Raw genomic sequence first — 12568 nt, 5'->3', positions numbered from 1 at the left:
CAGACCTGTGAATCAGAATCACTTCAGTTGGGATCCAAGCACCTGTGGTTTATAAATGTTTCTCAGGCAATCCTGGTGTGAAGCCAAGGTTAGGAAACACCTGTCTAGAGTAATACTAATAAGTTTGAGTGTGAGAAAATTGGAACTGTTGCAGAGATACTTTCATCCCATGGCGGATTTTTGTGCTTATGTGGCTTCCATCGTACTTTTTCAAAAGGGAGGTTTCTGGATCAAGTCAAAGGGGAACTTTGCCATGTATTTTCCGCTGTTCCAGGAGACAGGGCCATTGATTCCTGGCCTCATTTTCCAGACCCTGCACTGGAGGGATCTGACCAAGATAACACCTCCCCTGTTGACTGCTCTGGGAAGGCTCATGGAAAACCTCAGGTTTAATGCCTTGTTTTAGGAAGGAAAATAGGTCAAGTAAAGTGGGAGATATTCTCTGGGTGGCATAGTGGGGTGGAACACTGTTCAATTTTATTTAATCGGGAAGCCCCGAGCAGAAATCAGAGCAACATGTGCGAAGCTTCTGGAGTGTCCAATGGACCCACAAAGAGAAAGGGAAGCTGAGAGAATTAGGAAGAAAACTTCCTTATATATCTTACCTTTCCTCTGAGAAAGGCAACGCTGGAGTGACAGTGAGGGCTCAGATCTCAGCCCAGCTGCACACTAGCTACGTAACTTAGGCCTCCATTTCCTTGCCTGGTTGGGGTCATTATGTTATTAACACACTTAAGCAATTGTCAAATACTACATAGAGGTGAGTTAGCGCTGTTGTTCACTTCTATGTGCACCAGGAACATATGCCTATTTCAGTGGTAAACAGATCTTTCCTCCCTTGGTCTTCCAATCAATATGAAGACTCTTACATTTTCAGTGACTACGTTAGCACACATACGTGACAAATTCAGTTAGTTCTTAATATAGAGGAACATTTACACTGAGCCTCAGCATTTAGATTTTTGTCCTTTCTGAAGCTCAGAGATGACTAAGGGATCAATAGATATGTGTTCCTGAAAGTATCAGCTACCTAGGGTTGGGGGCTGTGTGTGTTTGTGTGTGTCAAGTAATACAGACCTCAGTTAGCTGCCGTTCATTATGCTTGTCCTACTTACAGAATCCACAGAGACCCACAAATAAGGACAGAGAAATTTGTCTTCAACTTGACCATCATTTTTCAACAAATATTCTGTGCTTAACATTTTCATAGTCACCGAGGAGAAAATAAAGATAGTTGAGACAAGGGTTCTACCCTCAGCGAGCCTCGAGACTTTTATTTTTATTTTTTATTTTTTGAGATGGAGTTTTTGCTCTGTTGTCCGGGCTCGAGTGCAGTGGCATGATCTCGACTCACTGCAGCCTCTGGCTCCTGGGTTCAAGTGATTCTCCTGCCTCAGTCTCCCAAGTAGCTGGGATTATAGGCACCCGCCACAATGCCTGGCTGATTTTTTGTATTTTTAAAATTTTTAGTAGAGATGGGTTTCACCACGTTAGCCAGGGTGGTCTCGAACTCCTGACCTCAAGTGATCCACCTGCCTTGGCCTCCCAAGAGCCTTGACACTTTTAGATGAGACGTACAGACTCCCAAGGAACAGAAATATGTGAGGGTCTCTGCTAGGGGCATGAAAGGCACACTTTTGGACACAGGAGTGGGCCCCGTTGATTCTAAGTGAGAAGCTCTTGGAAATATCTTAGAATAGGCTACATTATCTTATTAGTTAGAGACGGGTTAAAGATATTCCAGGAGAGGAAACAGCATGTGCAAATGGAGATGGGAGGGTACAGGGAAGAGGAGTGTTTAGAGGGATTAGGAGGGCTGGCAGACAGGGAACCATGAAGAGGGAGACTCATGGGAAAGTCACAAAGGAAATACAGCTGTCAGGCTGCTGTGTGTGCATTTGAACACACTGGCACTGGGGACTCATTTAAAGCTTTTGAGCTGGAAAGTGACAGGATAGGAGACTGCTGCAAGACATGAGCCTGTGATGTCACCACCCATCCCTCTCCAAGAACAGGTAATCTTACAGGTCTTTGCCCTTTCTTACCTAAAGCAATCACTTTGTCCTAGGCTTTGTGGAAGGTGGTGAAAGTCAATTTGTCAGGGAGGTCTGGCTCTTCTACCATCAGCAGTTCCAGGGGCTTGAGCTGGGAATTTTCCAGCTGAATGGAAGCCCTTGGAGGGTTGCAAGTTTTAATTCTTGTGCTCCGTGATGGTGGGGTTGCTTAGAAGAAAAGGTCCCTATGCGATGTTCATCCATGCACCCTTGAAGTGTCTATATACTCATAGCCTACCGCCATCCCCAACAGCTCATCTCACACAATCTGTCTTCTGCTGCATGGTTTCTTACTCCAAATTGGTCTCCTTCTCCCAGCTTTACTTAAATCAAACCTTCCACTTGCCAGCTATAAATCTAGAAGACAATTCAACAAATGAATCCACATTAAAATGTTAATAGTTACTAAGTTTTAATGTATTATACCTCCTAGGTAAGTACATGTAAGGGAGAAGAGAGTATTTTTTAATGGAAGGATTTCAGCACCTGTCTGCTGCATTTCTGTGAGATCTTTCTAGACCTTTAAGTCACACCCGACACATTCCCACTGAGAAAGGTCTGCATGCTTCTTGGGTCAGAGCCTCAGCAGAGTCTCCAGCTCCCAAAGTGATTGACTGGTTCATTGGAATCACCTTCGGCTTAGGACTGGTTGCCTCCATCTGAGCAGCAATAAGAAAACCTGTGACATTTTATGGGCTACCAAGCATTTTCACTTACATGGTCTTATTTGGTTCTCAAATCTTGTTTGAGAAAAAGAGAGGATTAGCAGGTCCATTTTAAGCAGATGCAAACTGAGTACTTAAGCCTGGGGCCTCAGACTCCCAACCCATGACTGTTTATGCTCTTCCATGTTGCTTCTCCTCACTGACTTTATTTCTCACTGTCTTCTGTCTGGAAAATAAAATGGTTTTCTACTTGCAAAATGTCCAGGAGAAGTTTTTGGCATAAACCCACTTCCTGACCTCTCTGGAATTTGTGAAACTTGAAGGCATTTGAGAGATAATCTGGATGACTCTCTAGGCATTGTTGATGGTTCTTCTCATTTCCTTAACTCAACATCCAAATAAACCATCATCGTATCCTGCTTACTATACTTCAAAATGAACTTTAAGTCTAACCAGTCCTCATCTTCTTCATGGCTACCACCTTCGCCCCAAACATCATCTTATGTCACCTGAAGTAGGTCTAGAGCACAGGATTCCCAGTAAAAAAAAAACAGTTGGCCATGGGACATTTCAAATAAAATCTGTGTTCCTTTTGCCCTGGCTCCTCTTCTCTCTTAAACACTTCTTAGACTCTGAGGTTCTCTCCTTTCTTGAGCTCTTGTGCTCCTACGATTAATTCCCCACTGAGCAGAAGGCATTATTTTTAAAAGAATCAAATCAGGTCAGTTTTCTTGCTCAGAAGGGTTTCCCTGCCACAGCCTTCAAGGCTCTCTGTGATCTGGTCCTGGCCTGCCTTGCTGACCTCATCTCCTAACCCTCTCTGCTTTAACCACTCTGTTCGAGTCTTTGCCTTGTTGCTGCTGTTTGCATTTACCAAGCATACTTCTGCCTCAGGTCTTTGCACTGATTGTCTTTGCACTCAGGTCTTTGCACTGATTCCACCTGAGTTGGAGATATCTTTATTCAGATATTTGCATGGCTAGCTCCCTTGCCTCAAACAGCTCTGTTCAAAGAGCTCCTCCTCAGAAGCATCTTCCCCCTACCATTATGCTCTATACTTTGCTTTAACCCTAACATAGTTGAACATACCTGGGTTAATATGTTTATTCTTTGTCTTTCTCAGGAGGACTATGCCTATCCAGTTCACTGCTGTATCATCGGCGTCAGTCTAGCAAAGCTTCTCAGGAATTAGCTGTAGAAAGAGGTTGAGTGAATCAATTTTATGGATGGAGAAATTGAGGTCCAGAGTGAGAAGGGCAGGTCAGTAGCAGAAACAAGACTCAAGAATACATCTTCTAATAGGCCTGGGAAATGCTCTCTGCACCCAGCCTCCTTTCTGGTATTACATAAAAACCAGGTTCTCTTCCAATATAAAATTCTCATCTTGAGAAAATGATAACATCTTAACAATAATAGTACATTCTAGTTTGCCTTTTTATTTCCTCAAATTTATACTCATTAATTATCAGAGCTGGAGGGAACCACAAAGATGACCTGCCAAGTTTTGTTTTGCAAATAAAGAACCAAGGCCCAGAGAGGACGTCCCATGGTTGGTTGTGGCAGAACCAGACTAGAGCCCAGGTCTCTCAACTCCCACTACAGGCACTTTCTCCTTCCTTACATTGCTTAACATTGAATGTCTATGTCTAGTCACAGATTATGTTGCTTTGTATTAAAATAAGTTTCTACTCCTTATACTGGCAGGTAGTCACACCAAAATGTACATTCCACAAGGGAGGTGGGAAATCATATCCTGTCCAGAAAAAACTGCACATGAAAGAGGCTTGGATGCCTTCTAGAGGTGCATGTATCCCGGCTGCAGACTGCTCAGCCAGGAATCTCTGGCATCTCTGAGTCAGGGAAGCATGAAGCATTCTCAAGTGAAGTAACATTCTCCCTGTGACCATGCCACTTCCTGCCTGTGTGCCCTCGTGTAAGGCACTGAAGGTCTAAGTACCTCAGTTTCCTCCTCTGTGAGGTGGGACTAACATGCCTTGATGTATTGGATGAGAAAGTGCTTTGTGAGCCACAGAGGACTGGGTAAGGATTCCTAGTGAGCTCGGTTGGTCTGGGAAATAGGGTCCCCAATACAACCACAAACCACTTTTCCCTTCCAGCTTTGAGACTTGGGAGAGATGCCCTGGGGGTTGATTGCAGAAGGCTCAGGTTGGGAAAGTTTGAAGTGCTTTATGCTAAACCAACCTTTAAGCTATAACTCACCATGGAGGGCTCAAGGGAGAATTTGTGTTCCTTTTTGTCCTGGCTTCTCTAATAAGTGGTTCTTAGACTCATAACACTCCAGGAAGTAAAAACAATAAAAGCAAAACCCATAAGTCATCTCATTACAGCCTCAGCTCCTCAGCAGGGTGCGAGGGAAGCCACTGTTTACTATTCATAAGTAGGTACTTAAACAGATAGAGATCATGAAGTGTTTTGTTTGTTTGTTTTTGGTGAGAAGCAGCTGAAGAGGGAAGAAGAAAGAGAAGAAGAGAGACAGGAGAAGGAGAGATGTCTTGAGGCAGAGACTGGGATAGGCCCTGGCTAAGCAGGGAGAGAAGGCAGGGAAAGAGCCGGGCTGAACCAGACCAAACTCAGAAAATGATTGAGAAGGGCAAGAAAAACAAAGGAATGAGGATACAGAGTCAAGAAAGGAGACAAAAGAAGGATTGAATGAGCAAAATTCTGAAAGATAAATTTGCAGAAAGGTTAAGGAAAAGGAGGAAGAAGAAGGAGGAGAAAGTGTAGAGGGAGAGGACAGGGATGGGGAAGGAGGCGAGCAAGCATCCGGGGAAGGAGAGAGAAGAGATCCTAGAGCACAGGGGAAGATGGGGAGCTGCTATTTGTTCTTCGACTGGCTCCTGCTTTAGAAAAATCCTCCTTTCCTACTCAGTGGGAATGCCAAAGACCACATCCTGGATACAGGAGACATGAGACCATTTGGAGGTACGGAGGGACAGTCACACTGATAGAACTAAACTCTGAGTCCTTAGTCAGGGGCCAGAGAGAGTTGCAAGATTTAGAGAATATAACATGTATTTCCTAGGGCTGGGTTCCACAGCTCCGGATTCACTGATCTCTTAGACTATTCTGACACATGTGAATGACTTTTTAATGTCCCACTTTAAATGTCCCGCTTAGTCTTGTCAAGACCTGGAAGCTTTAACACTTCTTGCTGTGCATTTCCTCTTTGCCTTGGATTACAGGCACAAAAGGAAATAGTGACAATTATTCAAGCATTCAGGATACTTCCCAAACCTTTCTGCCTTCTGCCTCTCAACACTGTGGTTCAGGTCTAAGTACTGAGAATATTTTAATACATAATGTGAGCTTCGCATGGTTTCCGGAGATGCAGCATATCTTTTTAGCTAATATTGGCTTTTTTGAAGCTCATAAGATATCAGCTCTTAAAGATCCTGTAGGGATCATCTCGTCCATGCTAGGAAATTAGTTGGTCCTTCCTCAGTAAGGAACTATTTAGATAAAAGCAGTCAGAACTCTGGCCTGAAGAGCAAACATTTAACCAGAGTTCAATCAGAATTCAAGAACAGGTTTTCTTAAACTTTCTTTGTGTCTAGGAGATCAGGCAGAGCTGAATTTAAGAATCTTTTGATCCTTTCCCACTATAGATACACAATAGTGGTCATATATGTTTTGGGAGTTCCTAGACTTTATATGTCTAAACTGAGGCTTCCTGACATAAAACTACGCCTACTGGTCAGGAATCTGTTAGAAAACTCAGAGCTTGGTAGAAGAAACTCTGGCTTTGGAATGTGGAGGTCTGGTTTTGCTCAAAGTATGCAGTATGTGAATGAGAACAATTTACTGACCATTACTCGGCCTTACGGATTCAAATTCTGAGGTTTATTGGATGATTTCTTAGATTGCCTTCCAGTTCTAAATTTCTCAGCACCAAAATGAAGTCAATTTCAATCTCTCTGTCTCTCTCCCTCCCATACATATACACATACTCATACATACATATGGACACAATAGAAAGGCGGGTAGATCAGAAGTCTCAGTTGCTGAGAATCAGGGAGGGAGAGTGAGCCAGAGGTACCTTCTCCCCCATTTTAGAGAAGAGTGACGTTCTTTCAGAGCCCTGTTACATCTTCAAGACTTTTGATGAGATAATGGAGGAAATAAAGAGGGCGCAGTCCTTTTACTGTCCGTATTTCATTCCCAGATCTGTTATTAGAGGAATGATTCTGATCTCCACCTGCCATACACATGTCCTTTTGCATTTGTCGGGCCTTCCTAAAATGTTTGAGTATGATGACAGATGGAGTTGTCTGGGTACATTTATGTGCATTTAAGGGTGATAGTGTATTTGCTCTTTAAGGGCTGAGTGTTTGAGCCTCTGTTTGTGTGTAATTGAGTGTGCATGTGTGGGAGTGAAATTATGGAATGTGTATGCTCATAGCACTGAGTGAAAATAAAAGATTGTATAAATCGTGGGGCTTGTGGAATTGTGAGTCCCTGTGCGTGTGCAGTATTTTTTTTTTTAAGTAAGACACTTTAGATCTTGTCGCCTCCCTTGTCTTCTGTGATTGATTTTGCGAGACTAATGGTGCGTAAAAGGGCTGGTGAGATCTGGGGGCGCCTCCTAGCCTGACGTCAGAGAGAGAGTTTAAAACCGAGGGAGACGGTGGAGAGCACACAAGCCGCTTTAGGAGTCGCGAGGTTCGGAGCCATCGCTGCTGCCTGCTGATCCGTGCCTAGAGTTTGACCAGCCACTCTTCAGCTCAGCTTTCCCGGCGCCGCCGAGATGCTGTCCTGCCGCCTCCAGTGCGCGCTGGCTGCGCTGTCCATCGTCCTGGCCCTGGGCGGTGTCACCGGCGCTCCCTCGGACCCCAGACTCCGTCAGTTTCTGCAGAAGTCCCTGGCTGCTGCCGCAGGGAAGCAGGTAAGGAGACTCCCTCGACGTCTCCCGGATTCTCCAGCCCTCCCTTACCCTTGCTCCTGCCCCATTGGTTTGGACGTAAGGGATGCTCAGTCCTTCTAAAGAGTTTTGGTGCTTTTCTGGGTCCCTCATCTCCCAAAGCTCTTGAGAAAACTTTCAAAGGCTAAAATCCCCTTTTAACTCTTTTTTCCCCCATGATAAGCAGAGTCGGGCACAGTTCAGGTGAGTTCTTACTTGGTATTCAAGAAAATTCCAAAACCTGGGTAGTTGTCTGGGCACGAAGCGATGATGGCGTCTATCCCTGGTGCTGACCCTGGGAAGCGCTGACCCAGGTGCTGAAACGCAGACCTCGGAAGCTGCTACCTCTTCGCGTATGTCACTTCTAAACGTCGGGACTAGGGCAAAGGGGCACTCTAAAGACCAAACGCAGTATGTTCGAGATTGTGAGAAGTCTCGTTTCCTTGCAGTTTACTTGGTAAAATGGTAAAACAATTCTACTTTGTAGCTCGTGATATGAAAATTGAATTAAATTGTTGGCACACACTTTATCTTACCAGAAAGGTCTTAATGTCTGTGTGTGTCTGTGTGCGCGCGCGTGTGTGTGTGTGTTTTAAGCCTACAGGGACAGAAAGATTGCAGAAACATTTGAGCTCTTAAAGTCTTTTTGTGTAACTTGGTAATTATAGCAATTACCCTTATTTTTATATCCTGGATTGATTTTAAATGTGACAAAAAATGCGCAGCTGTAAAAACTGGATTTTGTGTGTGACCAAATCTGTTCTTTAATTTAGGCTTTTCAATTTTTTTCCATTGTCCTCCCTCCTTCTCTTTCTCTCTTTTTCTATCCCTTCTGCCATATACAGGAACTGGCCAAGTACTTCTTGGCAGAGCTGCTGTCTGAACCCAACCAGACGGAGAATGATGCCCTGGAACCCGAAGATCTGTCCCAGGCTGCTGAGCAGGATGAAATGAGGCTTGAGTTGCAGAGATCTGCTAACTCAAACCCAGCTATGGCACCCCGAGAACGCAAAGCTGGCTGCAAGAATTTCTTCTGGAAGACTTTCACATCCTGTTAGCTTTCTTAATTAGTAAAGTCCATACCAGACCTCTGATTCCTCACCCCTAAACCCCATCTCTCTTCCCTAATCCTCCAAATCCTCAGCGAGACCCTTGCATTAGAAATTGAAGACTGTAAATATAAAATAAAATTATGGTGAAATTATGAAAAATGTGAATTTGATTTCTATTGAGTAAATCTTTCTGTTCAATAATACATAAAAAGCTTGAGTGGTGGTTTCAGTAAAGTTATTTGAGATAGGCACGTCAATGTTCACAAAGATCTATTTAAAATTCTCAGTGGCAATAAAGTTTACGTTTTAAATGATAACTATTATAACATGAGTCATTTTAAACCTAAATAGTTTCACATAACTCTATGCATTCAAACTTTAATTCAATGATAATTACTGGGAGGGGCTGACACAAACATTAATTACATATTAAATACACCTAAATTATATGTTGGACTATTGAAATGAGTGTGTGTGAATAGTTAGGCTGAAAAATCCAACTATCTACCAGGTTGATATGTAAAATACATAACATATGAAAAGATGGAAGGAAAAAAGTCTTTTAGTGGTTGAGAAAAAGTCTGGCTTAAATAGCTAAAATGAGGTTCTGAATTTGTTTCTAGTTTGTAAACATTTATCTAGAGAAATACCATTGCTTCTGTATCTTCTTTGACAATTCTCTCTAATTGAACAGTGCTAAATGACTGTTTTAAAAGCAAGCTTTTAAGATATTTTTTTCTCAGGGAGAAATATTGCTTTTATTGTAAGATTCCTTCTGGAAGTACCATAGGTTGCAAGAAATGCACATTGGTTTACCTCACTGAATGCTATCCATATTGCTGGTATTGGAGCTCAAAACCATAATTATGAAATAGCTGAAGGAGACATCTCTGGTATTCTCTTAATTTTATCAATATGGGAGTCAAATAAAAACACAAAAATTATTCTTAAATTCTCAGTAAGGGTGGTAGTCTTATAACAACATGCTAAATGGGACCACTCAAGACAGAAATGGAAACATTGCTAATTTAATTTACAGAGACCTAAAGAGATATCCTTTTGGGGGATGTGTGCTTTAGCTATCAACTGCATTTCTGCGTAGCTACTGGAATAAAAACCAAACATAAATATCTAGGCTCAATATAAATCCTTGTAGTATAAACTAACTGGTCGTATCATAAAAACATTTAAGAAGAGCTTAATATTTTATAGAAAATATTTGTGTTAGATAATACACATTTGAATGTGGCTGGCTTAGAGGAAGTTAATTTCTGAACAGCTGATCAAACAAAAGAAAAAAAACCAAGCCACTTTACTAATCTCTGTGAAAACAGAACATCCTTTGATGCTCTGGTATATCTTTTATTTACAAGACATTTAGGTGTGGGGATTAATGCATGTCCACTTATGGGATCTGTCTGTGCTAAATGCCTTATGTACATCTGGCTACCAAAAAAACCTCAGTGGAGTAATAGCATCATATTATAATTAAAGCACAGATGAGAACACAACTTAATGATTTTCTGGGCCGTGTATGAGTGTCAGGGGATTTCGAGTTTTTAATACCATCTTTGTTGTCAGTTCTCAATAGTAGTACGAAAATAATTGGCTTGGGAGGCTGAGGTGGGGGCATCACGAGGTCAGGAGATCGAGACCATCCTAGTTAACAAGGTGAAACCCCCTCTCTACTAAAAAAAATACAAAAAATTAGCCAGGTGTGGTGGTGGGTACCTGTATTCTCAACTACTTGGGAGGCCAAGGCAGGAGAATGGCATGAACCTGGGAAGCGGAGGTTGCAGTGAGCTGAGATAGCACCACTGCACTCCAGCCTGGGTGACAGAGTGAGACTCCATCAAAAAAAAAAAAAAAAGAAAGAAAGAGAGAGAGAAAGAAAGAAAGAAAGAAGAAAGAAAGAAAGAAAGAAAGAAAGAAAGAAAGAAAGAAAGAAAGGAAAAAAATAATTGGCAAGAATTATGTAGTCATATGCTCACATACATACACATTTTTAAAGCTTAAATTGAGTAAAACATCTGAACATAATCAACTATCTTTCAGCCTCAGTTTGCCCACTTCTGTAAGCAGAGGGTCGTATTAGAAAAGGCACGCACATCTCTTTTAGATGTGACTGCCAACTGCTATTTTGTGCTTTGACATTGACAAGGGTGCTCAAGGAGGGCTGATTTTGGGCTGTTTTAAGTAATATATAGAGTATAGCTTTGTTCTGCTTTGTTTTATTTTACATATACAGAGGATCTTGCTTTTTACTTCCTATTTAGTTCATTTGAGTTCCTTTTAAGTCTGATTCACTGAAAGAGTCTAGCATTCTAGCCTGTTTATTACCTAGCCACAGTGAATCATCTATATATTTTCCTTCTTGCCTGCCACAACCACGTGCTTCAGCCATCCTGAGCAGCCTGGTATTTCTTTTAATGGAAAAAATTGGGCTAGGTGTTCTTTACTGCTGGACCTTACTTTTCCCACCCGAAACTAGGCACACAGCAGAACTAATCCCTTGCATTTATGACGATTCACTGAGACCATGTATTTAAAATTCTTAGTACACACTGAACAGTAAATAAATGTTAGATGTTACAACTGATGTCAACTTTTTTTCTCATATGTGGTATGCTTCCCAGCCTCTTTTTCTTTGCCTTTGCTATTTCCTGCTGTTTCCACGGGATAAACCTAATGTAGTCTTGAAGGTCCATATTACATACTTCTTGCCCATAAAATTCTTCTTTTATACCCTCAAGTGGAATACCTGCCTTCTCTAATCTGTGTCTTAATCTGTGTCTCTTTCATGGCGCTTATTTATCACTTTGAACCATTCATGATAGTTGCATGAATGTATGCAGAAGAGTGAGTGAATGTTTGTGTGTGAACTTCCTTCGAATAGATATGTGTCTGATTCATATTTATGGTCCACTCAGAATCTCATACAGTGTCTTATGTATAATAGTGTCTCAGTGCTCATTGAAAAAGTGAGTGAATGATCTATGAACTTACAGTGTCTAGTGAAATAAATCTCTATTTATGAGGAGGCAACATTCTTATTGCTTTAGTTGGCATAGGAAAATGACATTAGTGGCCATTTTCTGTCATGCTAGTGTGATGACAGAAATAGCACATAGTTATGATTTTAATAACCACTAAAGCATGTGGTTAGCAGACTCAGTCATTTTGGAAGCTTCAACCCGTTCAATTTTCCTTAACCATGGTACAAAACCCTTGGCAGGGCTGCTTAACTGTCCATCAACTATGGGGCTCACAGTTATAGAAAATTAGATTCACTAACCTTTTTCTCACATTTGTTTATTTCAAGATCATGTAGATCCATTTTTGACCCTAATACATGGCCACGTTTCTTGGCCTTTACTGAAACTATTCTCAACATATTGACAATTCAGTTTTATAGTGACACAAAGTATACCTTTAATTCTAAGTATCCAATATGAAAGGAGTCTCAGAAATGATACTGTCCTCACCACTTATGTTACTGCAAGATGACTTGGAGAGATTAAGGTTTCTAAGAAAACAGTAAGTTGCCACAGAGTTTGAACAAAGCTAGACTCTCCCTCTCCTATCTCAGGGTTATTTTGATTATTCCACTACACTGTCCCACAAGGAATCTACCATTCTAGATAATTGGTATATTTTATTAGTCTGATGTGAATACTAATTTTGTTCCTGGAGCTTCCTTACCCTCCACTAAACAGTTTGTTTTCTTCTGAAAGGGAACAAGACAATTGGTACAAAATAACGTGTACATTAGGAAGAAGTGGTAAAGGCATTGAATAGGAAGAAAAGAAACTCAAGGGACTGTCTTTCACTAGATTAGACCCAAGAAATAAAGGATGCTTCTGTCCTGGAGTGGAAAAG

The 12568-nt window shown here is 41.6% G+C and overlaps 1 protein-coding gene across 1 annotated transcript; it reads left to right on the top strand.

Moving 5' to 3' along the window:
- Nucleotides 1-7354: 7354 nt before the first annotated feature.
- On the top strand, nt 7355-8848 carry SST (somatostatin). Its single transcript, XM_003895257.5, has 2 exons — nt 7355-7622; nt 8483-8848. The coding sequence occupies exons 1-2, from the start codon at nt 7485-7487 to the stop codon at nt 8693-8695; spliced, it is 351 nt and encodes a 116-aa protein (XP_003895306.1). The 5' UTR covers nt 7355-7484; the 3' UTR covers nt 8696-8848.
- The last annotated feature ends 3720 nt before the right edge of the window (nt 8849-12568 follow it).

This window comes from Papio anubis, chromosome 2 (assembly GCF_008728515.1).
Source record: "Papio anubis isolate 15944 chromosome 2, Panubis1.0, whole genome shotgun sequence".
In the NCBI taxonomy this organism is placed as follows: Eukaryota; Metazoa; Chordata; class Mammalia; order Primates; family Cercopithecidae; genus Papio; species Papio anubis.
Note: the sequence above shows the minus strand (reverse complement) of the source record. Positions and strands in the feature narration are given on the sequence as shown.